The sequence below is a fragment of the Astyanax mexicanus genome, chromosome 7, assembly GCF_023375975.1.
Source record: "Astyanax mexicanus isolate ESR-SI-001 chromosome 7, AstMex3_surface, whole genome shotgun sequence".
Taxonomy (NCBI): domain Eukaryota; kingdom Metazoa; phylum Chordata; class Actinopteri; order Characiformes; family Acestrorhamphidae; genus Astyanax; species Astyanax mexicanus.
In genome coordinates this window covers 42,161,111-42,187,828 of record NC_064414.1, presented here as the reverse complement: position 1 = coordinate 42,187,828, position 26,718 = coordinate 42,161,111, and the positions used below count along the sequence as shown (strand labels likewise).

The following is a 26,718-nucleotide window of genomic DNA, read 5'->3' as shown; positions in this document are numbered from 1 at the left end:
TTGTATGACATGCACATGATATTCAACCTCATTCAGAAGAGAACACTTCTACAGGATTATACAGGTCTAATAGGGAGTTCCTGGCATGCAGAGGTTGATACCTTCCTAACAGTAGTTCAAGAAAAGTCAGGTTGTGAGCCAGCGACATGGTCATGGGAATTATAAGGCTATGTCGACTCAACTTGTCTTCTGTAAGTGTCTATGATGAGTGCCCTATGCCGTTGTGTGCACTCATGCTTGTGCGATTGTGTGTCTGCGTCGCTATGCATTTTACAAAGGCAGGAATGTGTTGGTGGGAACACGAGGCTCGACGGACCAATCACAGCTGTTACTGCATAGTGCAATATACAGCAACAGGGTACACAGCTCTGCATAGGCTACGGTTAGAGCTGCAACTAATGATTATGATTAGTTGCAGCTAATCTGATGATTATTTTTTTTGATTAGTCGAATAGTCAGTGACTATTTCTTCTATGTCTTCCATCTCTAAAAACGATAGGAACAGCTGAAAATGCCATTTAAAATGTCTAGATGTTTTTTAAACATGGAAAGTGCTGATATTTAGAGTTAGTGTTTGGGCACTTTTGGAGACAGAATCTAAGTTGAGTATAAACTGTGTACATGAGCCATTTACCCATCTCCCATTGTGCTTCTGTCCTCACCACTTTGTGTAATGCACGATAAGTCGATAATTACATTTTTATTCGATAAATTTAAATAATCGACATTGTCGATTATATCGACTAATCGTTGCAGCCCTGGCTACCGTGAAGGTTCAATGCTGAAGCACAAATTGGCCTTAAGCCTTGTTGGTGTGATCTATAGAGACACCACCTTAGAGGTGGAATTAAAGAAAACTAACATCTAGGAATCAGATACCACAGAGGTCTTACTCAGTCCATGCTTAAAAAGGTCAGATTTTTTGTGGCAATATAAAGGGGACCTACATAAAATGATGCAGATGCCACAGAAAGTTCGGAAAGTTCTCCTTTAAAGTTACTATTTAGAGTTATGCCTTTTTTTGTGACAGTGACGATATATATATACTGTAGGAGAACATGTATTCAGGCACTGTTAATCCCATCCATCTTTGAAGCGATTTTTTATTCACGACAGAGACAGTTGCTAAACTTGGCTGCATGAAGACAGTCCATGAGTCATGGCCAGCAGAAGTCCAGCAAAGCCAGTGAACACTCACACAGCTCCGTGTCACTTAGAGGCAAGATGATACTGCCATCATTTCCATGACTTTGCATGAGGTGCCACTTGTGATGGTGAACTTGCACATTCTCTTTCACTTAATGCAAATAGGCCTCACCTTACTGCATCAGTTAGCTCACTGCCTGGGGGGCATTTGCCTACACTGTTTCTTTCCCTCATGTGACGGATGACTGTGACACTCTGCAGATCCACTCACTCTGCTGTCTTCAGTCCAGTTTTTTCCACTTACATAAAGCTACATAACCTTTTACACAACTTTATTAGAAAAAAAACACTAATGTGAGCATGACTAGTTGCTTAAGAAATGATGTGTGTGTATCTGTGTGTGTTTGATCAAGCAACTTCATTCAAAAATCACACTCACCTATGTTGGGGTGTTTGAGCAGACGACAGATCCGTGCTTCCCGCTCCAGTTTCTGGTGATCTGTGAAAACAGACAGAAGTTATAAAAAATAAGTATCTCATCACAACACCTGAAATGTTCATGATGCACATTATGAAGAGGTGGATTGCACTAGCATTTAGTAACATGCTTAAAATAAAAAAGTGGCCATTTTTCTATCAGAAGCTTTCCAGAGACATTTATAAAATAAACATTAGGACTAAATGCATATGGATTGAGGTAATGAGCCAACAAGGCTGACCAAGACAGTGTCGGATGCTAAGGAGAGTTTGTTTTCTAATTGATGTATCAAATCTGCACATCTAAAAATGTCACCTTGCTTTAACAAAATGTAGCAAGTTCCACTGGCAATTAAAATAGTCACCTTTTCAACATCAATATAAAGCTTAAGCGCGATAGACTATTCGAATGTATTTGTAACTGTCAGCCTGCTGACTCCACCCTCTCCTGCCCAACAGCGCTCGGCGTCACCGAAGTTTTAATCACCGGCCCCGCCCTGATTACCTGAACTCTATAAAGGAGTATTACCAGCTCTATAAAGGAGCTCCAGTTAAGAGACTCTCTGTGAAGTCTTAGCCTTTCATTTGAACTATAAGCTCTGAGCCTTATATGTGTATTGTTTTTCCAGTATTCTAACCTCTAGCTCTGACTAGAGACTAGAGATTAGACTGAGATTATAGTTCCCAATTGCAAGGCTTTGATCTAATTAATATGTTAGTTCCATGTTGAAATAAACATCATAGAATGTCAGTTATGATTTGCTTTTAAAAAAACAAACAAACAAACAAAAAACATATATCTGATGCAATTTACTGCTACAACCCCAGAAAATGTAAACTAGTACATGACAGTGAACGGCAAGACTGTTATTTTTGTGCTGCAGCTATTCTGGAACAGCTGGAGAGTCAATGTCTGGCATGTCCATACAGCCATCTTTAGAAACCAATCTATGGAAGGGTCTATATGTAGACAGACAATGAACTGCAGCTTAAAGCTGTACAAGCTACTAACTATGTAGAGCAAATAAAGCAACTACAAGCTTGATACTCTTTTAATAAACTTGGGAAGTCTTCATGCCAGATAGGGAACTCAACAGAAACTAGACAACACCTTTAAATAAACAAATAAATATAGTAAATACACCAAAAATATTTCCATTTTACATTGACACTTCAAATTAAAGTGACTACAAGGTTACTCCTATTACAGAGGTGGACCAATCTACAGGAGTTTTGCCCAAGAACTCTTATTGGTGTAACACAGCATAGTCACACAGACCTGCAATTGGACCCCAGTCTCCCACATGATGTGGTAGCTCACTTGCAGGTAGTGGTGTTATCCACTGCACAACACCAACGAAGTACATCATATGCAATCAAATCCTCACAGCAATGCTCCAAAATCTAATTAAAGGTCGTTTTGGACAGTAGAAATCTTTTAAGTACCCTTGATTAAAAAAAAAACAATGATTACGTAGGTGTCCCAATACCCAGCATCTAAGGCAAAATTTTAGCATTGGGATAACAGTGAGAAACTTCGAGCACCATATTGGTGTTTTCCTGGGATTTGCAGCCCATATTTATAACCTAGTTCCAATAGCTGTAGTGTGTACTTGTCACATTGTGAGTTAGTGTTCTTTTATCTGCATGTATGCGTGTGTGAGTGGACGTCAGTAGGACGGCGCTAGTGGAGGCAGTGGCTGGCGGTAGCTGGCAGTCTACTGGAGGACAGATGTCTAGATGTCTACAAGGGCACACAGCTGGACCATGAAGAGAAAAGGTATATGGGTCTGGGTGTGGGTTCCTTTAATCCCCATACTCCTATACCCTTTTCAGGCTGGTGGATTTAGAAGACAGGAATCTCTGCTGCCCTGTGGAATGACCAGTTGTATATCCAGTGAATGCCTATAGGTGCATGTGTGTGACCAGCATTAAATATTATTAATATTGAAGTCAGTTCAATGCTACTTGAACCAACTCCCCAACACCACTGATGTATTGGCCTTCATCTGTTTAAACACCCACATAAACACACACACACACACACACACACACACACACTCTTTCTAGTGAGGAGGCAGAGTGCTAGTTAGGCTGTCATCTCCAGCGGCAGCCTTGCACTGGTTGGAATTCTAATCATGCACTCAATGCAGTCACTCCTGCTGTGCCTGTTCTGACTCTCACACGCTCCCAAATATCGCAGCACACAATCGCCTCCGTTCAGCAGCTCACCCACAGCACGCTGAGCTTAAACACACACCCAGGAACACTAAACACAACCACAGCATATACAACAACAGAGAGAGAGAGAGAGAGAGAGAGAGAGAGAGAGAGAGAGAGATTGTGAGATTGAGACAGAGCAGAAAGATGCCACATGAAAGGAAGAGGGAAAGATATAGAACAAAAGAGAAACAGAGAGGCAGATAGAGCCTGAGAGAGAGCACAAAAGAAAGAGAGAGGGAGAGAAAGAGCGACATAGAGAGAGACAGTGAGAGTAAGACCACAAGAGGACAAAATGAAGCAAAGGTAAAAGCAACAGAGAGAGGGGACACATAAGAAAGTAGAAGAAAAGCAGGAAAGAGACAGAGAGTGAGAAAACAAGAGTAAATAATAAAAAATAAAAAGGCAGCTCTGGTATAATCTCCATCCACAATCGATGCCGGAGCCACACACTCATATCCTGTAGGTTTGTGCAGCGATTTTTGTCATGGAACACTAGCTCCTGTTCCATGAATTTTGTCATGTCACTGTGGAAGCCAAAGAATGCTTCTGAAAAGTAGTATGTGTAGTGTGTGGGTGGCTCTGGCGACGGTCCTTAAATCCTTTTCTCTACTAGCCTCTTCTCTTCAATCCATTTGACGGTCATGAAGCCTAATTTCCCAGAAATTATAATCCTTACCTCAGTACGTCAAATATTAATCTAAACTGCTGCTCTCTCCAGTATAAACTAAAAGAAATACTGCCTCACAATCTCACATTCAGATACACACACACCCACACACAACTATTATTTTCACTCTAACATTTAGACACTTATGACCTTTCCAAAATCACTCTGGAGGAGCAAATCAGGTCTCAATTAAATGGATATTAAAAAGGGAAGTCAGCAGGGGGAACATTCAGCAGATAATTCTCTAATAAAGCTGAAAAACTGCAGCTGGAGGTCTTGACGCAGAGCGTGTGTGCATGTGCATGTGTGTTAATTCCTGAATCTTGCACAGTCATGATATTTTATAGCTCATTTGCTCAGTTGGACATGGACACACACTCCCAGGAGAGGGACCACAGTGTGCTTTAAGTAAATCTCCCACTCATGCCAAGAAGCTTTCATTACGCATTTGGAGAATGACATCATGTTCAACACTGAAGCATTCCTTTACTAAAGCTTTTAAGAAATTTGTGTGTGTGTGTGGTTGTGGGTGTTTGTGCTTGCAGCAGGGACAGATGTCTTTATTACCTAACCGTATTAATACTGGACACTCAATATCCAGCATGGCTGAAAGCGCCCCACAGAACAGTTAATCTGACTGCTAGCTGTTACCCAGGATGAGGGCTCTACACAACACAACACCAACGCATCACCAACGTATTACAAACGCATCATCAACACAACACCAACGCATCACCAACGCATCACCAACACATCACCAACACATCACCAACACATCACCAACACATCACCAACACATCACCAACGTCTTACAAACGCACACCAACACAACACCAACGCATCACCAACGTCTTACAAACGCACACCAACACAACACCAACGCATCACCAACGTCTTACAAACGCACACCAACACAACACCAACGCATCACCAACGTCTTACAAACGCATCACCAACACAACACCAACGCATCACCAACGCATCACCAACGCATCACCAACACATCACCAACACATCACCAACACATCACCAACACATCACCAACACATCACCAACACATCACCAACGTCTTACAAACGCACACCAACACAACACCAACGCATCACCAACGTCTTACCAACGCATCACCAACACATCGCACCAACACATCGCACCAACGCATCACCAACGCATCACCAACGCATCACCAACGCATCACCAACACAATATTCACAAGCAGCGAGACATCTTCAGGAATTTCAGGAAAGTTGCTATGAATCAAATGTAAACACAAAAAGTGTTCTTTAAAAGGCTCTTTAGGAGAGATGACGCCTTAAAGAATCATATCATAAAACAGACAGATGCTCATCTGGTTAATCTTTTATATTTCTATTTACTGTGATTTATAATTGGGAGAAAAGACAGATACATTAAAAATAATTTAACAAACATAGCTAGATAAATAAACTATAAACAATGCTTGACAGTCAGAATCTATGAGTACAATAATGTTTTAGACAAACCATGCTCTTCTTGTTTAGTACTGATGTAACACATAATACACAGTCAGAAAACGTGTGAATTTATCACAACGACAAAAAAAAAAAAAAAAAAAAAAAAAATACATTTCCCACAGGAACCTAAAAGGCACACAGTCCCTCAAAGGGATGCTAAATGCAGTGCATCTCTAGCATTTAGCTAAGCTATGCTAACACTGAGGAGTCTAGTTTTAGACTATATTGCAGCACTGCAATCATGAAAAATGCAACAAAACACAAGGCTTTCTTCTCTTCTGTCTCCCTCTATCAGATAAATAAATAAAAGAGTGGTGACCATTTCTAAAACCCAGCTACGCTAAGTGCTGCATTCTCAAACAGCACACAAACCTCACTCCCCTAAAAGTGCTCTTATACGCGCAAGTGTACACACAGACACAAAAAAATAAAAAATCTGAGTAAACCACAGCACCACAGATGGGACAGGAAGAGAAAGAAAAAGAGAATGAAAAATAAATAGATAGAAAAGAGACAGAAAGGAGAAAGCAAAAACGACAAATAGAAAAGGACAGAAAAAGGAAAGTTAGAACAAAATTGAAGTGTTTTATGAGGTTCCACAATCTCTCAAAGCCGTGAGAAGTCCCTGATTCGTCTGAAGCTGTGTTCATCTCCTGAAGCGCAGTGGTTTGAGGCAGAGGTCAATGAGGACATGCTGTTCAGAGAACATCACAATATCCCGGCACGGCTAACAGCTCTGGCCTTTTCCCACTGAGCGCTAACACACACTCATCCCTCTGCTACAATTCAGTCACAGCTAGCTCTCCTGCATGGGTGGCAAAAAATATGACCCACAGGTCAAGAAAGATTTTAATCTGGCTCACTCTAAGGATAGGTGTTTCTCACTGCTCCAAGCAAAAATCATTAAGTAATTTAATGCAAAAGTACAAGATCTTGTGCAGATAGACTGCTGCATCAGCTCTGGCTTTACACTCAACCCCTCCCTCGTCTTATTACTGGTAAATTCCAATGTAAAAGGGTGTGTGAAATGGACTCAAACATCTGTATCTCATCCAATACAGCCAGCATGTGAGCACTTAATTGGAGAGGAAATGATGCAACTCACCATTAAACAGAATGCAGGCACCAAGTTGTATAGCTCCTATAAACACTAGGGGTGTCACGATCTCGATATTTTATCGAAATCGAATCGAAATGAGGTCACGATCTCGAGTATCGAAGTCAAAAAGAGGATCGACGATCCCTCCCGCGCGCGCTACGCAAATAGCGCAGCGCGCTACGCAAATGGCGCGGCACCAACACAGCGCATCCTATTCATTTAAATAGAGATAGCCGCTGCATGAGCGCAGTCGGCGGGAGTGTGATCACTGTTTTTATCTGTCCAACGGGGGAGGGGGGGCGGGGGTTGGGCGCGCAGGTTTTGTATCTGTATCTAACGGAGGGGTGGGTGCGCGCAGGTGAGAGCGTGTGAACTCGCTGAAATGCGTGTGTCAGTGTGACTTGAGAACACTGACTATAGATCACAGTGAGGTGGATTAAAAATCTTAAACTTATAATTGACTACACCTGTTGCTTTCCATTGAATTAAAAAAACATCTTTCTCTCAGATAAAGTAAACACAAGCTTGTTTCTGACTAAAATAAAAGCTTTTCAGGAGATATAAGTTATGTGTAAATATTTATAAGACAATACCTGACAAAATCTGTTATAAGACGTTAATAAACATCACTTATCTAACCAGCCTGTACTGATTTCTGCCCCCCAATAATGCTTTCAATAACCTCTAATAGCCTTTAATAGTCTTCAGTAGCCTTTAAAAGACTTACCTGGCGGCCGTGGTGTGTCCACTAAACTCCGTAGTTATAAACATCCTGAGGTTAGCAGCGCGCTAACTGACCTGTTCATAATGTAATCCGAGCAGTGCCTCCGTGTCGGCTGTTCTAACCTGCTGCTGTTAGCTGCTTGGGCTGAAAGATGAACTGTAGTGAGCTGTATTATCCGGTTAGTGGGGTTAAAACCTTTATTTGTTTACAGAAACAGTAAAAACGGACTGGCTGAGCTCTGTAGCCCGTGGCTGGGCTGTACTGAAGTAGTGACTGAGTGAAGAGAGCGGGGTGCTGCTGCTGCTAGTGGTTGGATGAAGAACTGCAGCTTCATGTAATGAGCAGTTTCACCAGCCATCCACACACAGCTCTGATAAACTGCTTGTTTTAATAGTGCACACTGTTGCTACCAAAAAAAGTCACTAGATGGCATTACCATATATATCTTAATTAATAATAATAATAATAATAATATTTATAATATTTATAATAATAATAATAATAATAATAAATATATTATTTAAATTTTATGAGGCATAAAATAATAACAAGAAAAAAAAACAAGAAAATCGAGAATCGAATCGAATCGTGACCCTCAAATCGAAAATGAAATCGAATCGAGGATTTAGAGAATCGTGACACCCCTAATAAACACTGATCAAAATACCCAAAATATCCCAAATGTATCGCTAATTAAAGCAAAGATAAATACAGATACAGAGGGGGGTGGGGGGGTGGGGGGGGGGGGTCTAACTTGACAATGCAGGTCACTACACTAGAGCTGGAGGAGGAGGAGGAGGGCTGGAGAGGAAGAGAGAAGATGAGAAGACAGGAATCAAGGGAGGGAGCTTATGGGCATTTCCAGGCTCCATGAGACTCTTTACCCTCACAGCTCCACTCAGAGGTCAGACTGGCCCAGACAGCTAAAAATATGCAATCCATGCAGCTTAGCACTGAGTCAACCTCTACCACACACTGCACACACAGCCCAGGAGACAAACACACACACACTCACGCACGCAAGCCCACACGCAACTATACAAAAGCTTATGTGAATTCATGCACATACACACGCATAGACACAGACACATGAATACACGTACAAAGAGCAATTATTGAAAAGGGCACACTGATGTACAACGGCCCTCTGCTCGCTGCATCCATTACACATCAGAGCAGGAGCAAAAGGTGAAGAGAGGAGCAAAAGAGGGAGAGAGAGAGAGAGAGCAGATGAGAGAGGGATGGGAGGGTTCATCACTCACGCTTACAGACAGCTCTCTGTCTCCGTCTCTCAGCAGGTGAGCTCTCTCTCCCCCCACAGCTGAAAATCACAAGCAGTCCTGGAGAAGGAGGAGCTGCTGACACAAGACCGTCTGCTCTCTGACCTCAAATGATCTCAGACCAGCTCGGCTAAGTGTGTCTCAATCACACTGAGTGACCAAACTGAAGGAAGGCTGCTGCACAACATGGACAAGAGTACTCTAATATCTCTATAGTTTACAATGGTGGTGTGAGGCTAACACTGCTAGCAAACACTGATGTTTTTATACTTTTAGCTAGAGCTGGGTGATATTGCCTAAAAAAGAAACAAAGAAATGTTTTTTATTTATTTTCTTTTCATTTAATTTTCCCCTTTGTGGTTAAAGTGCAACCAGAAACAAGCTAAAAAACAAGAACATCAAGTAACTTTTACAAAGCTTTCTCCATCATAGTTTAGGTACTGACACAACACTGCCACAAACTTATAAAAATAAATAAATAAACACGCAGGAGGGAGGGGCTAAGCTCACTCTGAACTACGGGAGCCAACAGGGGAGAAAAAAAACTCAGAAAATAGAAAAACACATCGTCCTTAACTGTAAATTTAAATTAATCACTAAAATAGATTAATCGCCCAGCTCTACCTTTAGCGTTACACGATAAACATACCACCTTGAATAACAACATGATTTAAAACTAATTTAGATTTTAATTTTTCGCATTTCACATAAATTTCGGATCTCCAAGTGTTATTTTATATTGCATGCTAGCCAATGCAATGTCGAACTGTGAACCAGTTAGAATGTGGAACAGTACTACTTTAATTTTTAATACTTAGTCAATGTTTTAACTTTTATTTTTTATGGGAGTCTAATGATACTTAAACCATGATGCAATACAATACGGTTCATAAAATTTGATATCCTCAAGATATTGCAAGCAAATTTTAAATAAAGACAAATGATGACTGTATCAATGTAAGGTTTTAAACAGACAAAGGAGTGCAGTGTGCCACATGATTGCTGAAATGCGCTGTTGATTGGTGTAAGCTTTGCAGATGTACAAACAATGCACTTGTTACCAACCCATTTTCAAAGAATGTTCCCACAGCTCCACAATGCAAAGTGTCACATAATTGACCAGCAAGGTTATGAGGTTTCAGTGCACTTTCACATTAATGATTACATCTGATTTTAATAGCTAACATAATAATGATAACATATGGATCTATTGTCATTTATACCTGTACGCTGCCATTACATTGATCTTTTCACATAATCCAGATGAGAAAGCTGGGGTTAGAGCCAGGCTTAAAGCGTAGGCTACAAAACCCCTGGAGAACAGAGGTGTATGGACAACTTAGCGGACCCAAGTATTAAACCAACAACCCTATGATCAATGAGCCACCACTGCCCATGTATACTACACACATACCACAGGGGGAGGGGTGCCAATACCTTTCTAACAGTGTAATAATTTCGATTAAGCATGTTTTAAACCTGTATGGAAATTGAACTGTGGTGTTGTGCCCAACACAGTGATGGAAAAGCTAACAACAATGTTAATGCAGCCCTACCTCAACACACACAGCCACCTGAGAGCTTAAACAACAGAAACACACAATCACTCTAAACTTTCCACCAATCGCAGAGGGTGAGCTTAGACTCCTGTGTGTGGACCGGAATAGTTGCAGAGGGAGGGGGCAGCTACGCTTACATAAGCAAACCTCCTCCTCCTCCTCCTCCTCCTCCTCAGGGCTGCTGTTCACAGTCTGATGCCCAGTGGCAGAGAGAGAGAGGGAGAGAGAGAGACAAAACATACTGGGCAGCTCCAGCTCTTGCTAGTGCCAGCGGCCACAGCGCTGTAGCCTCTCACTCCCAGCCTTCGTCATCTTTCCCTTCCTCCTCCCCCACAGAATGCAAAACAGCTCCACGCAAGCTAAGCCCTCCAGAGACCACAGGGAGCATCACAACCTCAGAGACTGGAGGAGCAGGGGGAGAGAGAGAGAGAGAGAAAAACTCAAAATAACCTTCACTCTCCATCTTCCCCATTACGGCTGTAACTGTCAGAGCACGTCTAGCACTGCTCTCTTGTTGGACACAAAGCTCTGCTTTTTTAAAGGATGACCCCAAGTCATGGTGTGGTAATCCAGTGTACAGAATCTCAGTATATGAAAAACATAATAAAAGTAATGGAAAAGCAGCATGTAAGTTGAACATGAAGTGTTACTTCAGGAATCAGATTGGGATCACCCATTCCTGTATAAGTTAAGTTAAGAGGTGTTATCTTGTGAGTAAAGCAAGCCAAGGCGGTGTGAATTATCAGACTTCAAGCAAGGCCTGAAAGTGGGTGGCAGATGTCCGAAATAAAATACATTTAATTGAATTGAACATGTGTACCGGGAATAAACAATCTGTAGTGCACAGTGCAGTGAGCAAGAATGATTGTGACAGGCAGAATCTGGTTAGAATTGTCCATGCATACAGGCATGTGACCACTGGTAGAAAATAACAACCACGTTCATGGGACATGATATTAATATTTTTAAATAGTTGCCATCACAAAGAAAACTTCACAGGAACCTTAGTTTTGGTATAATTTCTATTGATTAATTATTTATGAAATTTTGATGAAAACACAAAAAACAACTGGCAGATTTACAAGGTCAGAAAGTAAAATCTGAGGATATTTTGATATGGCAGCAAAAATATGTAGATATATTATGTATGAGCATGAAAAGATAAGATAATAAGATAAAATAATCCTTTATTAATCCTACAATGGGGAAATTTGCAATATTACAGCAGCACAGATGATAGGACAGAGAAACAGGTCAGGAAAATATATAAACAAATATTAAAAAATCTATATATACAAAAGACTACAGCAAAAAATACTAAGAAATACTAAAAATATAATAAAATAAAAATATATACATCTAATGCAGCTACGATAAGGTCAGAGGTGTTATGATTATGGTAGGTTGTGACCAGTATTATTGCACAAGGACCAACAGTATATGTATGTGTGTGGGCATATATTTATTTATTATATTATATCATACATGTTATATTATAATACATTTTGACATAAAAATGTCGTCTTTTCATTAAAGCTGCAAAAACTGTTCTCCCATGCATCACTAGCTGGTGCATTTTATTCAGCAGAGCAGAGCTCAGCAGAGGCTGATGGGTAATCCAGTGGTGACGTAACAGGCTGTACACACACACGCACGCGCGCACGCACGCAGGCATCACTACAACAGGCAGCGAGAGTCAGAGAGGAGAGCGAGACACTCCTCCTGTGATCAGCAGCTCAGCTCTGACTCCAGATTACGGCTCTGTGAGCATCAGCGCTGATTAACAGAGCTTACAGCCACTGGAAATGAGTCTTCCTCACAACTCACAATCAGTGTGGTGCTGTACTGACGCAAACTAATGCCACTGGCCTGCTGCACAGTGCGCACACGCACACTCTCTCGCAGCTCATCTGCAGCATGCCCCTATCCAAGCATGCTGAGTTTAGTAAACAGCATTTTTTCCAAAGTCTTCAATGTGCATTTTTTGTGCATGTTCACAAATTGACAGAAAAACTGTAGATTAATAATCTACAATTATTTGGACAAAATCTTTTCTTTTGGAAATTGTGATCCGACGCAGATAACCAGTACTATTCATATATATATTCCAAATCCAATACATAAACATTTATAAAGGGTTGGAGCTGTGAAACCAAATTCACTTGGATTAGCATTACAGAGAAATATAACATGTATTTATGAGATTTTAAATACAGTAAAACAAACAAAACAAAAAGTCACTATATGGACAAAAATATAGGAAATATATAATTCTTTACGTTGATAATTCAATAATTATTTCGGAAAAAATATCTTTTTATTTTATCCAAAATCAAGGGTATTAAAGGGATTATCCTGCTTTTGCTGGAGTAACTATCTTTTTAGTAGATTTTGGAGCATTGCTGTGAGGTTTGGACCGCATTCAGCAACAAGAGCATCAGTGAATTCAGGATGATTCTGGATGAATGATACCATCCAACCTCATCAAAAAAAAAAAAACTGGATGGAGCACCATCATTCCATAGAATGCAGTTCAAATGCTCCACAGCTCAGTGCTGGGAGGATTTATACCTCTTTAGCCCACATAGGTATCTTGCTATAGTATCAAAGTACTCTATAAGGACAAACATTTGGGCAAATCTAATTACCTTTATGACACTGGGATTTAGACATTTTCACTATATTGCATAATTTGAATCTGACATTCATATTATATCAGAACTTTGTGAGGAATAGACCAATGGAAATTGATCAACATATCACTGCTGTCAGACATTCTTAAAATTTAATGTAAAAAAGTAATTTAAAACCATATCTTTTAATAAAAAAATCATGGAGTTCTCACACAGCATAACAATTCATATTCAAATACTGGCAAAAAAATTACAAATTGCTATTATGGGTTAGAGCAACCAAAATAATCGAATTAGATTGCTGAAAAAATGATGGTCGACCGAAAAGGTGAAAAGACAATTTACAATGACCAACTCTATAACAAATATATATCTTTTTTTGTTTAATATATAGGCTGTGTAGTTTATGCAATGGGGAAATAGTGGAAAAAATAATGAAAATACTATGAAATTACTCAGTATTCCGCCTTTTTTTGTTGGGTTGCGGATACCTGGTTAGGTTTCAACAGTGAAGAAATACAAATATGTTCATATAAATAACACATACTGAACATGTATTATCTTAATTGCGGACACATCATGTATAAATATAACTTTGTGTGTGTGTGTGTGTGTGTGTGTGTGTGTGTGTGTGTGTGTGTGTGTTGTGCTAGACAGTGTCCTCTCCAGGGTGTGAGTGAACAGTGAGTTTTGTGGACAGGGTGCTGCAGCTGAAAACGGACAGTGCAATACAGTACACAACCTTACACCTCAGAGCAGTCACGACTCATTAGAGCTGCCCTGTCAAACTGAAACACACTCTCTAACAGCAGCCTGAAGGAGAGGGAGTGAGAGAGAGAGATGTGAGGTGTGTGTGTGTGTGTGTCCATGTGTTAAAGAAGAGTGAGAGTAAAGGAAAGTGTAGCCCATCGCTGTAATGGAGAGAAGGAACTCCATTCGGCTCTTTGGTTCATACCAGTGCAGCAAAAACACTCTCCTCGCCTGACTGAGCTGCCAGAGCAAACACCTAAGAGCCAAAAGCATCCAAACACAAGCAGATCAGAGCAAAACTGTCATAGTATAAATAACACCATCATTTACATACAATCTTTAGAACAGTGGGATCTGAAGACAGAGTACAACTCTGCTATCTAGCAGTCAGGGTTTAAACACAACACAAAACCATTGTCTGCCACCAACCTTAGAATTACTAAAAAATAAATAAATAAATGTAAAATATAAAATGTGAAAAAATGTAAGTGAAAATTGTAAGCATACCACAATACTTATATATCAATAAATATATACCAATGTGTTTTTATACACCTGCAAAACACCAACACCCAAAGTGCAAAGCATCAGAATGCACCAAAAACTGAGCTAGGAACAAATAACTGACACAAAATGTACCATCTGTAAGATAAGGGTTCACTATGAGCCTCTCTGCAAACATTTAAAAATATTTTATATATTCAGATGAGGGTCCCCAAAATCAACAAGAGACAAATATGCTCACATATGTGCACACAAACACACTCAAATACAGAGAAGCTAAAGCAGAATTCAAAATAGTGTATCAGAGGCATGCGAGAGGAACAGGATAAGAGAGAGGAAAAGAGAAACGATAATTTCCTCCACAAGATGTGAACTGCACCTGACCTCTTGATTAACCCTGAGAATGCTATGAAGTTTCCATATCATTTGTGAAGTGAAGTGAGATAAGACAGGAAATTATGTAAAAATACTGTATTCCAGACCATATGGGTTGTTCATAGATGCATGTATCATACAATTTAGCCACAATGTAAAGAACATGCACACACAAAAATAGATTAAGATTAAGAGATACAAGGATCTGCCTGACAGCAAAAATAAAATGCTTTAAAGTAAAGTGCACAGGAGGGGAGCAAATACAGCTGGGCAGTATGACCACAAATCAATATGATGATTAATTGAACATTATACCTTAAATATGACTAATGAACAATATAAATAATTATTCAACTGAACAACAGAATCAATAATAGGGATTTAGTATTTGGCACAAGCTGCTTGAGTTACTCAGGTGGCTTGATGATTGAGTTCTCCACCATGTTGTTTCCTTTTCTTAGACTAGACAGAGCAGAGTCATGTGAATATACATGCTGTTGTGCATATACACACACAGAGGAAATATAAGCAGATTTATTTTTTTAAGTAGACTTCATTCATTAGATTCTGAAGGGCGTTTTTTAATTAAATTTCAATTTATTTCACAGTGCCAAGTGTAACAATACACAGTTTTATTCAACTGATGATTCTAAGTTCAAAATTCTTACAATATTTAGAAAAAAAAAATGAAAAGAAAAAATAAAGACTGTATCCACACAGTCACATCATCCACTGGGAGACATGAGGAGTAGGGGAGTAGGATATGGACAAAAAATATATAAATGTGCAATAAATTATATTATTGTGAAAAATGATAAATACAAATAAATACTAAATTAATACATAAGCTTCTTGAAGTTTGGTAGACACTTTGCTTGTCTGAACTCTTTGGCTGAAATTTTTCAAAGGATAAAGTAGTAGTATGTGTTTACTGTGGACCTCTACCTCACTCTACATTTAGCCTCATAGTGTCACATGATCACAGTCTGAAGTAGGAAAAGCTTGCTTTGTTGCCACATGTGTGAAATGCAGTTTGAGTTTGCTGTTATTCACAATGATATCGCAGCATTTTCTATGTGTTTATTGCAAAGACTCATACTGCAATAATGATGAAATATGATTTATCTTACAGACATCTTGAGGGGGATGGTGTAATAAATGAATGGTTGCCAGTTGATGCCGACTTAATAACTAAAGCCAGCAGTCATTCTGAAGTCACCTACACTAAAACGTATTGATGCACACAGCCCACAATCTCATAACCCAACATATTGACCACCCCCACTGTGCGAGACAGTGAGCCTCAAACTGCTCCTGAGGGTCTTCCCCAGCTAACATTCAGACAAAGCACAATTTAGAGAAAGCTCAGACCACCAAGCAAAGGCCAGTCTCCCTGATCCCCACCTTCCCCCAACCCACTCCACAGCCCCCCACCCGCACCTGTTGTACGGTGAGCTGGGCTAATTCACAGTTTAGAGCTTTATCCTGGCAGAGAGTGGTGGGGGGGCTGGATGCTGCACACCAGCACCTATCGATGTGCATCCCGTCACGCAGCCGCTCCCTCACACGCCCGCTTTATTATGACATCCTATCCTCTGCCCTGCCATGGCAACGCTCACCTGACTCTTTTTCCACGTCACTGAGCTCTCCCTCTCCCTCTCTTTCTCTCTCTCTCTCTCTCTCCCATTTCTCTTTCTTTCCTTCCTCTCCATCCACCACTTGTGCTGCAGTGTTTTTCACTGCTTCTGCTCTTTACTCTGTCTTTCTCTTTCTCCATCAGTCAGTCTCTCTCTCTCTCTCTTGTTGTTCCTCTCATCTTCCTCTTCCTGTACTGCAGTGCTCTCACAGCTTCTGCTCTTCACTTTGTCTCTCTTTCTCTCTCTCTCTCCATCAATCAGTCCGTCTCGCTCTCTCTCTCAGCTCTGGTGAATATTTAGTCAGGACAATACAGCAGAGGAGTTAAATAATCTTTCCTGACCAGCATTTACCACAAATATACTTACTACAGTATAAAGTACTGTGCAGAAGTCAGGATATTACAGGGTATTTTACTCATTTTAGAAAATCCACTTATTTTTATTAATTTACAGTCAAAACAAGCACTAAATGCAGGAGATATTTCTGAGGTGATTAAACCTACTGGCATAAAGGAGAAAAAACAAGAGTATGTAGAAAAAAAGATATATTTATAATAGAAAAAAGGCTTCTATAAACACCAAAACTGTCCATCAAACGAGAAAAGCTGCAGAATATACTGTGCAGTTACATAAAATATAAATCTAACGCTCTGTTTTTTTTTCCCCAATAAAAAGAATATGTATGTATTTGCACAAGTACTTGTCTCAGTCCTTCCACTGCGCAAAAACTTTGAGGGTCTGAAAGGATGCAGACCTAATCAAGAAGCTCTTACTAAGAAAAGGAAGAAAAAAAAAGAAACTGCCGACAGTGTCTTTTTAAACTTTCATCTGATAAAGGATCATGTAGGCCCACCACACAATACACTGTGAGTGGTAATGCCTTTACTAAAGTATTAAAATGTTACACACATTGCTTGTGTATCGGTGGAGGAAAGTTAAATGCCTGCATAACTTCAGAAATTAACTTCACCCATTATCAGAGCTTACTAAAACTCAGAGGTTAACCTCACTCACAGGATAACACCTAACAACTTATACAAATGTGGACACTCCCAAGCCTGCCATCCCCTGTGGTAACATTTTATGATTAAATTACATACTGTTATCCCATAACTTTTGGCATGTATGTGTACTGACAACTTTTGCTAACTTGTTTCTTAATAACAAAGAAAAATATAAAAGGAAATTAAGTCAATGTATATGCAAATTTTATACTACCTAATTTAAAATTTATGTTTGCACCATATTTAATATAAAAGCTACATGTAAGGTTAAAGGAGTCTGCTTACTATTCATAAAATAAATAAATAAAAATTATATAAAAACTAAAAATCTAAATTGAAATTGAGAATTGTTCATATATTTTAAGATTATAAACATCACCCAGCCCTACTATAAACATAAACACTAAATTGGAGTCTTAATTACGAACAGTGTGCTTGTTATTAAGTTATACACAGTGTATACACAGTTGATTAAAATGCTGATAATTTTATTACTTATATGTATAAAAATTAATGTATTACATGCATCTGTATGACATCAGCAAAAATCCTTTTACTGTTCCAACACACCCACACTTGCCTCACTCAACACTGAGTGTGTGTGTGTGCCCATATCAGAGTGCTGTCATGTGCAGCACACACTCGCCGCAGCTGTTGCATGTTGTGCCACATTGCACAGTGTAAGCAACAGCTTATATGACATATAGGCACATGAGTCTACGAGCGAGATCCACACATCTGCTCATGTTGTTAAAAGGTCACGGTTTCAGTGACGGACGACCTCTCTCTTCTACTAATGGTGACATAATGAGAGCCTGGTAATGATAGGCTGTGAACAACCTGCTTCACAGACACCACACTTCCTCACTGTTTCTCAAAATAGTCTTTCATTCAAATGAGATCCCAATCAGGTCAGGGCATTGTTGGATATTATGACACTGCAGCTAGCAAGTGCACAAAAGGAAGTCAAGTCAGTCACTGGCCAGTATAGTCTATCCAGACACACAGACTGAGGATTAAAAAAGGCAGGAATGAGAAAAGAATAGAAAAAAAGAAAAGCTTTAGCCCAGTCTGCTCTGTTAGTACAGTCATCTCTTCCTGCGCAACCCTCCAAAGAGCACCAATCTGAGCGCGTCCCCTGCTGTTGCTGGGCAGTGTGATGTCAGAGTGAATCATGACTGATACTTCAGTGAGGCAGCAGATTCCAGCCGTGCGACGACAGCCGGGCAGGGAGTCTGTCATCTGCAGCCCATAAACACAGCTCAGTGGAGACACAACAACTCCCATAATAAAGAACTCCCAATATCCAGTTCTGTAGAGTCCTGTCAGTTTCAATTACAGCTCATATTTGGAGTGAGCATTACGGCAAAGTATTATTGTATCGTGATAGATTTTGTTAATGTAATACATAAGCATATCTTGGATATCGTCAACGAACACTGGCCAACTGCACGTTTCCTTAGAAAATAATGTAATTAATGCTTTTTAATTGGAAGAAGTGCAGCTTAATCTAAATTAAGATCAATACAGTGGTTAGTCTTCCTTCTAGGACAGATATTTAATTAAGGGCTGCAACTAGGGATAAGCCGATCTGCATTTTTTCAGTTCTGATCCGATTCTGATACGCAACGGCAGATACCGATACAAATTGAGATACAAACATTATTTTAATTTTTTTCTTTTTCCTTTTTACCATATCTCCACCCCTCAGCACACTGGATTTACTGTGTGGATTTTTCGCATTTTTATACTAAAATATCACATTTTATTAAAACCAACAGTTAATCTCACTAGTTTACTGAAATTGCAGGAGTTAACCTCCTGAAGTGCTCCTTCACTGGCTAAACTGGTCCAGCACAAACAGCAGGCTGGAATATGGATCAGTTTGTGGCCGAGTTCTCCTGATATCCGATAATTTAATTGCATAAATATATATCCGATACTAGATTATCTTGATCCCATAACTAGCTGTCAAAAATTACAGAATTACAAAGTTCATTATTTGGCCCAACTGATAAAACAGGAAAAGAAAGGGAATGGTTAATAATTGAATAATGAAGATGCAATCTTTTAAATTATATATGCACAAAAAAAACAATGTTCTTACGTAGTTTGGCTACCTCTAAATATAATTGCAAGTTATTTTCAGATTAAGTTAAATTAGAGAGAATTTAAAGCCACAGTTTGCAGAACTATAACAATCATAGATACACAAGTCAGCTAGCAATACATGTTTGAATATTTTATCTGGCTATGCCAACTAAGCTAGTTACGCATGCCACTGGATTCTCTGGAATTATTCTGACAGTAGAACATTTCACTATCTGGGAGATAGCAGTCAGTATGGGTCATTACAGTCTTTAATTATGTTTATGTAATAAACATCAATTATACTGGAAATGACTTGCATTTCCATTAGATTACAGCACCAGTATAGGTCAGCTCCACTTGCTGTTCACTTAAGCTAAAAATGCCGGACGTGAGCTCCACCCAAACAGTGCTAATGCAGGGGTAATGGGACAATTTCTTCTGATCTGAGAGAAAAACTCAATACAGGAATGCTTTTAATTAAGACTAGACTGTGAAGACACCGTGACTGAGTGCTTCACCATTTAGCACATTTGGGTGAAAGGGCAGTCCACAGGAGTAACCCGACCAGTCAAAAACCCTGTGAGGTCCTACACACACACACACACACACTTTCCTCCAAACAGAGGTGCAATAACATATATTTTATTACAACTCAAGATAGGCTACACAAATATTTTCTTGATGATGGCCTCCCTGTTTCTAGGAAGGGTGTGAAAGATATACTGACTGGCAGCTGAAGGCAAACATTACAAAAAAAATAGTCACAGTGGGAGACTGGCAAAATTCTCACTAAAAAATAAACAAAAAAAGACAGAAGGTGTCTTCGATGAACATGATATTGTTGGTTCAAGGGGAAAGTCCAGGTTTTAAGGAATACGACTACCTGGGAACTATCAGAGCCACACCTGCTCCACATTCTGCTGCCAGTACGATTACTCTGCTCACAAAACCACAAAAACAACCACATGTAAAATTCCTTAGTAGTGTTGTTAGTAAAACAGCAAACAGACATGTCACCGCCCTTTATATGTAAACATGCACACTGACATGTACACATGTTCACCTTGTACTTCAAATAGCCATGAGCCTACAGGACCACCATAGACCAGGCATTGAGGTGGGTCATTCTCAGCATTTTAATGACACTGACATGGTGGTGAAGTGTGTGCTGTGCTGGTACAATTAGATCAGACACAGCAGTGCTGCTGGAGTTTTTAAACACATCACGCCAACCAACCAGAAATCCCCAGTCTGCAGCTTCCTGTGGGCACTGATAAATCAATAAAGGATAAATCAACACTTTCAGCAGCTCTGAGAATGACCCACCACTCAAAAAGTAGTTGCCAATGAGTTAGATACAGCAATGCTGCTAGAATTTATACTGATTTATAATAAAAATAACGAATGAATGTATGTATACTCAAGGCATTTAGCAGAAGGGGCATCCGCAAACATTTAGATACACAGCGTACTATGGAGAGGCCACACTTGTGTAATAGCCTGGGTAATAGCTTGTGTGAAAATGTTTACCATTTGACTAAAGCAGAGGGCTGAGAGAACTTATTTCTCTCAGTCTTTGAAATGCACCTAATGTTCAGAATAAACCTTCAACATTGATTAACAAAATGATTAAAAAACAGGAAATGCCACAGCGCAGGCTGAATCACAGGATTTTCTCCATCAACATGGGCATGTGCGTGTGTGTGTGTGTGTAAGCTTAAGCCAGCCCCATGCCAGATGGTCGGGTGATGGACACTGTTACTACGTCTCCCCGTGATCAGTCAGGATTATCCTGTTACATGCTTTAGATGCCTGAGGATTCGCAGCAGTCGAAACAAAACAGGTACTACAAATCCCCAAAGAGAGACAGAGACAGAGATATTACTGCTGTACTGAGCTCAGGCCCACCTGTGCCAAACCACCATTCCACGTGCGCTTTTCAGGAACGGTGTGGTGTACAGTGTTACCTCTGCTAGGGCCGGTCTCTGGTTCCCTGACACTAGCCTGAGCATTCAGACCAGCTGCCAGAACAAAGAGCTACAACAGATGAGGGTTTACACAAAAACAGGCAGTAAGATGTAGTTTTTCTGACTAAATGACCAGACTAGACAAGAGTACACTATACTATACTAGAACAGATCATGATTAAATAGCTTAGAGTACAAGTTTATCTAACTATTCAGATTCCTCAACACACAGTTTTAAGCATTTCCAAGGTTAATGTGAATGGCTTCACTGTACAAGCTTGAGTGTCATCAGAATTACATTAACTTTTAGTTAAAACCTTACTGAAAGGGTCTTTTTTAACAATTAACCTATAATAGTTTATAATTACACACAGTGTGGACTGCACAGTAAGTGAAGAAAAAAAAATCTACATTTCCCAAACTATGACTAATTAAAATGTTATTGTCTGTGAAAGGGTATAATTGCATTGATATGCTATTATTGTATCGTTATCAGTGAAAAAAATGACAATGCTATTGTTTATTGCAATCGTTTCTTTGATGATTCTTGACAACAAAAAATATTATTGTGACAGGCCTACATTCATTGAATGTGGATGTGATTTCTGCCTTTGCTGGTCTATTTATGTGGACAATTATAGCCAGACACTACCAGTAATAATCGTTACCATCTCCGACTCTGTCCACTATGGGTGGTAAAAACAATGAAATCTTGATAACTCCTGCCGCCTTGCCATGAGCATGCTGCCCAGTGTTCATCCCCACTTACAAGATAACATCACACAACTTACACAGTTGTGTTCTTAAGCTGTCTCCTGAGGTAACATTCATTACCAATTTACACATTACTATACCGTGAGGTTTGGGCTTCTCAGTCCTTGAAACTGGACCTTGAAACAATGAAAGAAGTCCTGTTAAGTGTTACAGAGCACAGTCAGAGCACAGTAGAATGATCTGCTATCCAGTACACCTGCCTGGAAGCTTCTGCACTCATGTTTTAATCTCAGGTTAGATATTGATTACACCTTTATCTGACCTTTCAGATGCCTCCACACAGTTTCTGGCATTCCCAAGGTTAAAGTCAATGGCTTCATTGTGCAACTACAGTGTGTCACCAGATTCACATTACAGTCCATTGAAACCTCACTCACTGAAATGTATTCTTAGCAACTGTGCTATAAATTCAAGCAGCTAAAACATCCTGCTAAAAAGCATAGGTGTACCTGTACAAGGAAATAGTAAATCCTTTAATTTCAAACTGAAGTCCTGTTCAACATTAGTATTAAAAACAGCAGCATTGTGAACTGCTCAACTACGTCATATAGTCCACCGGCTTAGAAGCTCCTGCACATATTTTAATAAACTTGTTTCTTTAGTTATTTCTTTCATTTGTCAGCCATCTGTATTTATATGACTCAAGATATCACAATGGCGGAGCTGCAAATTAGAATGAGATAAAACCGTCTGCAAAATGCTCTACCCAATTAGACTGGGGCTCGACACATCAGGGAACCTCCTGCAGAGATTAAAGTCACTGTGAAACAAGTATAAAAACATTTTTTCCTCTTAATTTGGCAGATTTATAAATATAAGGGGCTATATAAGCAGGGAAATTATAGTGGGTGGGACATGAGCTTATCTATTGGGATTTCATTGAACAATAGTGTTTTTTTATAGGTTGAAAATAGTTTGTTTGCAGGGGTTATGGGGCAGAGGTCCCCATAGGATAATCACTTGCCAGTATGGCATTTAACAAGATATTTGCATTTATCCATCAGAACATATATCTCATATAGTTCAGATAGTATCAAACTTTCATAAATTGCACTGTGGACACCAATGTCTTAAAGTTGCTCAACTTTTTACTGCATCACATCCCTCAGACCTAACAAACCACACAATTTACACAGCATGGCAACATCTGAGAGAATCAACGCAACACATCAAAATGCATGAGATACAGAACACATACACACAACTATACAACTTTATGACTACTATTTACACAATATGATCAATAATAAAATTTTTAATGGGTTTGCATGGAAGCTAAAACAACAAAGTTAAACTCCAGCAAGTTTCCTAAATCTGCACTCCATCCAATGTACACAGAACACACATTCCTCTATGATGCTGAAACACAACCATGCTGGCAACCACTATGGAAACCAAACAGACAGTGTTTAGTACTTTGCACAAAAAATAAAAAGAAAACTGTTGGCCCAGGCTAACAGACAGCGGTTCTTCTAAACAACTGATAACCGTTCATGAAAGCTTCACTTTCACCTCTTTGAATTCTTGCTGAGACGTCAACCACACTGTTGCACGAGCTAGGCAAAAACAATGCCTACACTTCACAGGAGTGAGGTGTGTGAATAACAGCATTTTTATCTACATCAGTGTTTGCACTGGACACCACATGCTGCTGTCATATGCCCATCACAGAACACATCACAGCCCTTTAGTAAACGCCTGGATGCTGGCTCTCTCTGCTTTCACAAGAGCAGAACCTGCTGTGTAAACATCAAGATGGTTCTGTGTTCTGTGTTTATACAAGATACGAAAGTGCAAGCATCAGATCCAGAAAGAATTTTGTTGTGAGAGTCTCATGTTCTCCTCCTTTTCTGGGTCTGTAGAATAATTTAAACTTAACTTCATACATCACTGTTTTAACATTCAGAATCAAATTAATCAACATGCTACCGCCCGGGCAGTCACATGACTCAAACCTGTCCAGTCTGTAACATGGAGGAGAACTTAAAACACTGAGCAAACTGAGCAACTTAATCAGCTAAAAAGAAAAATGTTGGGGCCATTGTTCAATAGTCTAATTTGATGTGATTTTTTTTACTACATCAGGATGTCTACACTGGAAACACTGGAAATTTAAAATACACAGCTGTCAGCTCTAAATACCTATAGATTCCAACTACAAATTGTGAAGTAAAAGTCCTTTATGCAAAACAAACAAAAAACGTATTTCAAGATATTTTAGCTAGACATTTTACATATTTTACATACTGGTGCATACAGCTGATAATGAGTAGTATAATCTGAAACTTCCACTGCTATAGCTCATCTATATCTCACCTCATTTTAGAATTCTGTACAAAAACTAAAAGGAACGGTATAAAATCTCTCAAATCTCTTAGTCAGATTATTTGCATCTCATCAATTTTAGCTTTTTAAATTGTACTTTGATGAAAGTTGACAGGATTTATGTTGCAAAGGAACATCAGCTCAATCCATCAATGCAAGACGTGACAATCAGAAGTGTGATATTATCAGGAAATACAGGCCATCATTTCAGCATCCAAATGTTATGATCCTTGAGTTGTCAGTGCTCTACATGTAGCCACTGCCTTTCTGAAAGTGTAATTTAAGAAAATGCTGCTGAGAAACTGGCTAAAATTTAGTGTCTTTCTGCTTAGCTTAAAGCCTTAAGACCCTTTCGGCCCTGCTGAAGTAAGTCTGGACTGTTTAGCAGCAAATCCTGTGAAGGAGCTGCTCCTGCAGTTGAAGTTCAGCTCACAGCAGAGCAGCCAGTGCTGGAGGAACTCACACAGGCAATATAGCAGAAGGAACGGAGATTTTATGACCTAATGATTTTCACCCTGACCAAACGAATGACTTAAAGTAGCCCCCAGGGACAGAGCAGTGCTGCATGACTGCAGCGAGACAGCACAAGCAGCGAAGGAGACTGAACAAGAGCGTGGATTGCAGAACCCAGTTCCTATATTAATTTCAAATACAGTGTGAAGCCAAACAATGTTCCTTTAGGACCCATGGTGGAGAACGGAGAGTGTAAAGAAGCAGGGCTGGGGTGCATCAATGGAGGTATGCATGAGCATGGTGGGGGTCAGATTAAACTTTGTGTGATGCTCTGGTACCTCTTGACGGAGGGGAGCAGGGAAGAGAGACTAAAGCCACTTAAAAACGCAAGTATAAACACACACAAAGATTAATTTAAAATAGATACAAATCCGATCACTCAAACCACTTCAGGAGGTGCTCTGAATCGTATATGCGCCACTTTATAGCAATATCTGTAAACTTATCAATTTCTCCAAGACTCATTCATCAAATCCCAGTAGTACAAAACACACCAAGAATAACTAACATTCCTCAATGCTGGTGACTTTGCAGATATAAAGTGTTCTATAAACCATATATATATATCAGGAAATGCTGCATTTTCCAAACCAGACAGTGATGTAGCTGATCAGGATGCTCTCTACAACACACAGCTAGCTTGAGCTTTCCTGTCTTCACAGGACACAGGATGTACTGACCCTCAGTACATTGGTATTAAGGGACCAGATGAGATTCCCCATAATCAATAAAGTTGAAGCTCTTTGTCATCTTCAGAGCAGAGCTGTTGATGTGCAACAGGGGGAGGACAACCGTTTAAAGTGAAACTGACAATTGAAGTAAACCACCATTTCTTTAGTTGGTTTTGCAATAGTCGGTTTTGCTGCTGTTCCTTCTCTTCAGGTGGCCAAAAAGTCAAGTCAAGATAGCAAAGAAAATGTTGCCATGTCCTGAGATATACATCAAATATCACCTAACCTAAATGTTTCATTCTTTTCAACCTCAGTAAGCCTAAAGTAAGATCAGTCTCCTGGTTATCAGAGTCACAAATACAACCAATTCTGCCCCTGTATTGGATGGATGAGTAGATTAAGATGGAACCCCAAACAAGATAGCAAAAAGACTGGGATTCATGGGCTGGGTCAAGAATTCTGACATTTTCATAGAATTGAGGACCAAAGGAGAACAAGCACAAAATAGCATTAGCACTAGCATTTGTCTAATCAAACCTATCACATAACGAGCTTGCATTTTGGATTCATCTACGATATCCTGCTTTTAGACCACTATATACAGCAGATTGCAATTTAGTCATAGATTAGATTTTGTAAGAAACTGAAGGCTAGTCTTTTAAATTAGTCTTACAAAAGTTGTAGGTCCTTCAGTGGTTGGTATATGCAAAGACAGGCAGCACTGCTGATTTTCCTTAAAACAGACTAAGATTCAGTTACCCATCAGGATATAACCAAATGCTAATACGCAGTATAATCAAATATAA

General features: G+C 39.6%; 1 protein-coding gene across 28 annotated transcripts in view; it reads right to left on the bottom strand.

Annotated features, from left to right (window-relative positions):
- The window catches only part of camk2g2 (calcium/calmodulin-dependent protein kinase (CaM kinase) II gamma 2), an 87,165-nt gene that overhangs the window by 42,466 nt on the left and 17,981 nt on the right, over nucleotides 1-26,718 (bottom strand). For all 28 annotated transcript variants that reach the window (XM_007258745.4, XM_022684580.2, XM_022684586.2 and 25 more), the window contains exon 3: nucleotides 1,586-1,645. In XM_007258745.4, coding sequence (XP_007258807.1) covers nucleotides 1,586-1,645 — 60 coding nt within the window. The remainder of the gene's footprint in view (nucleotides 1-1,585; nucleotides 1,646-26,718) is intronic.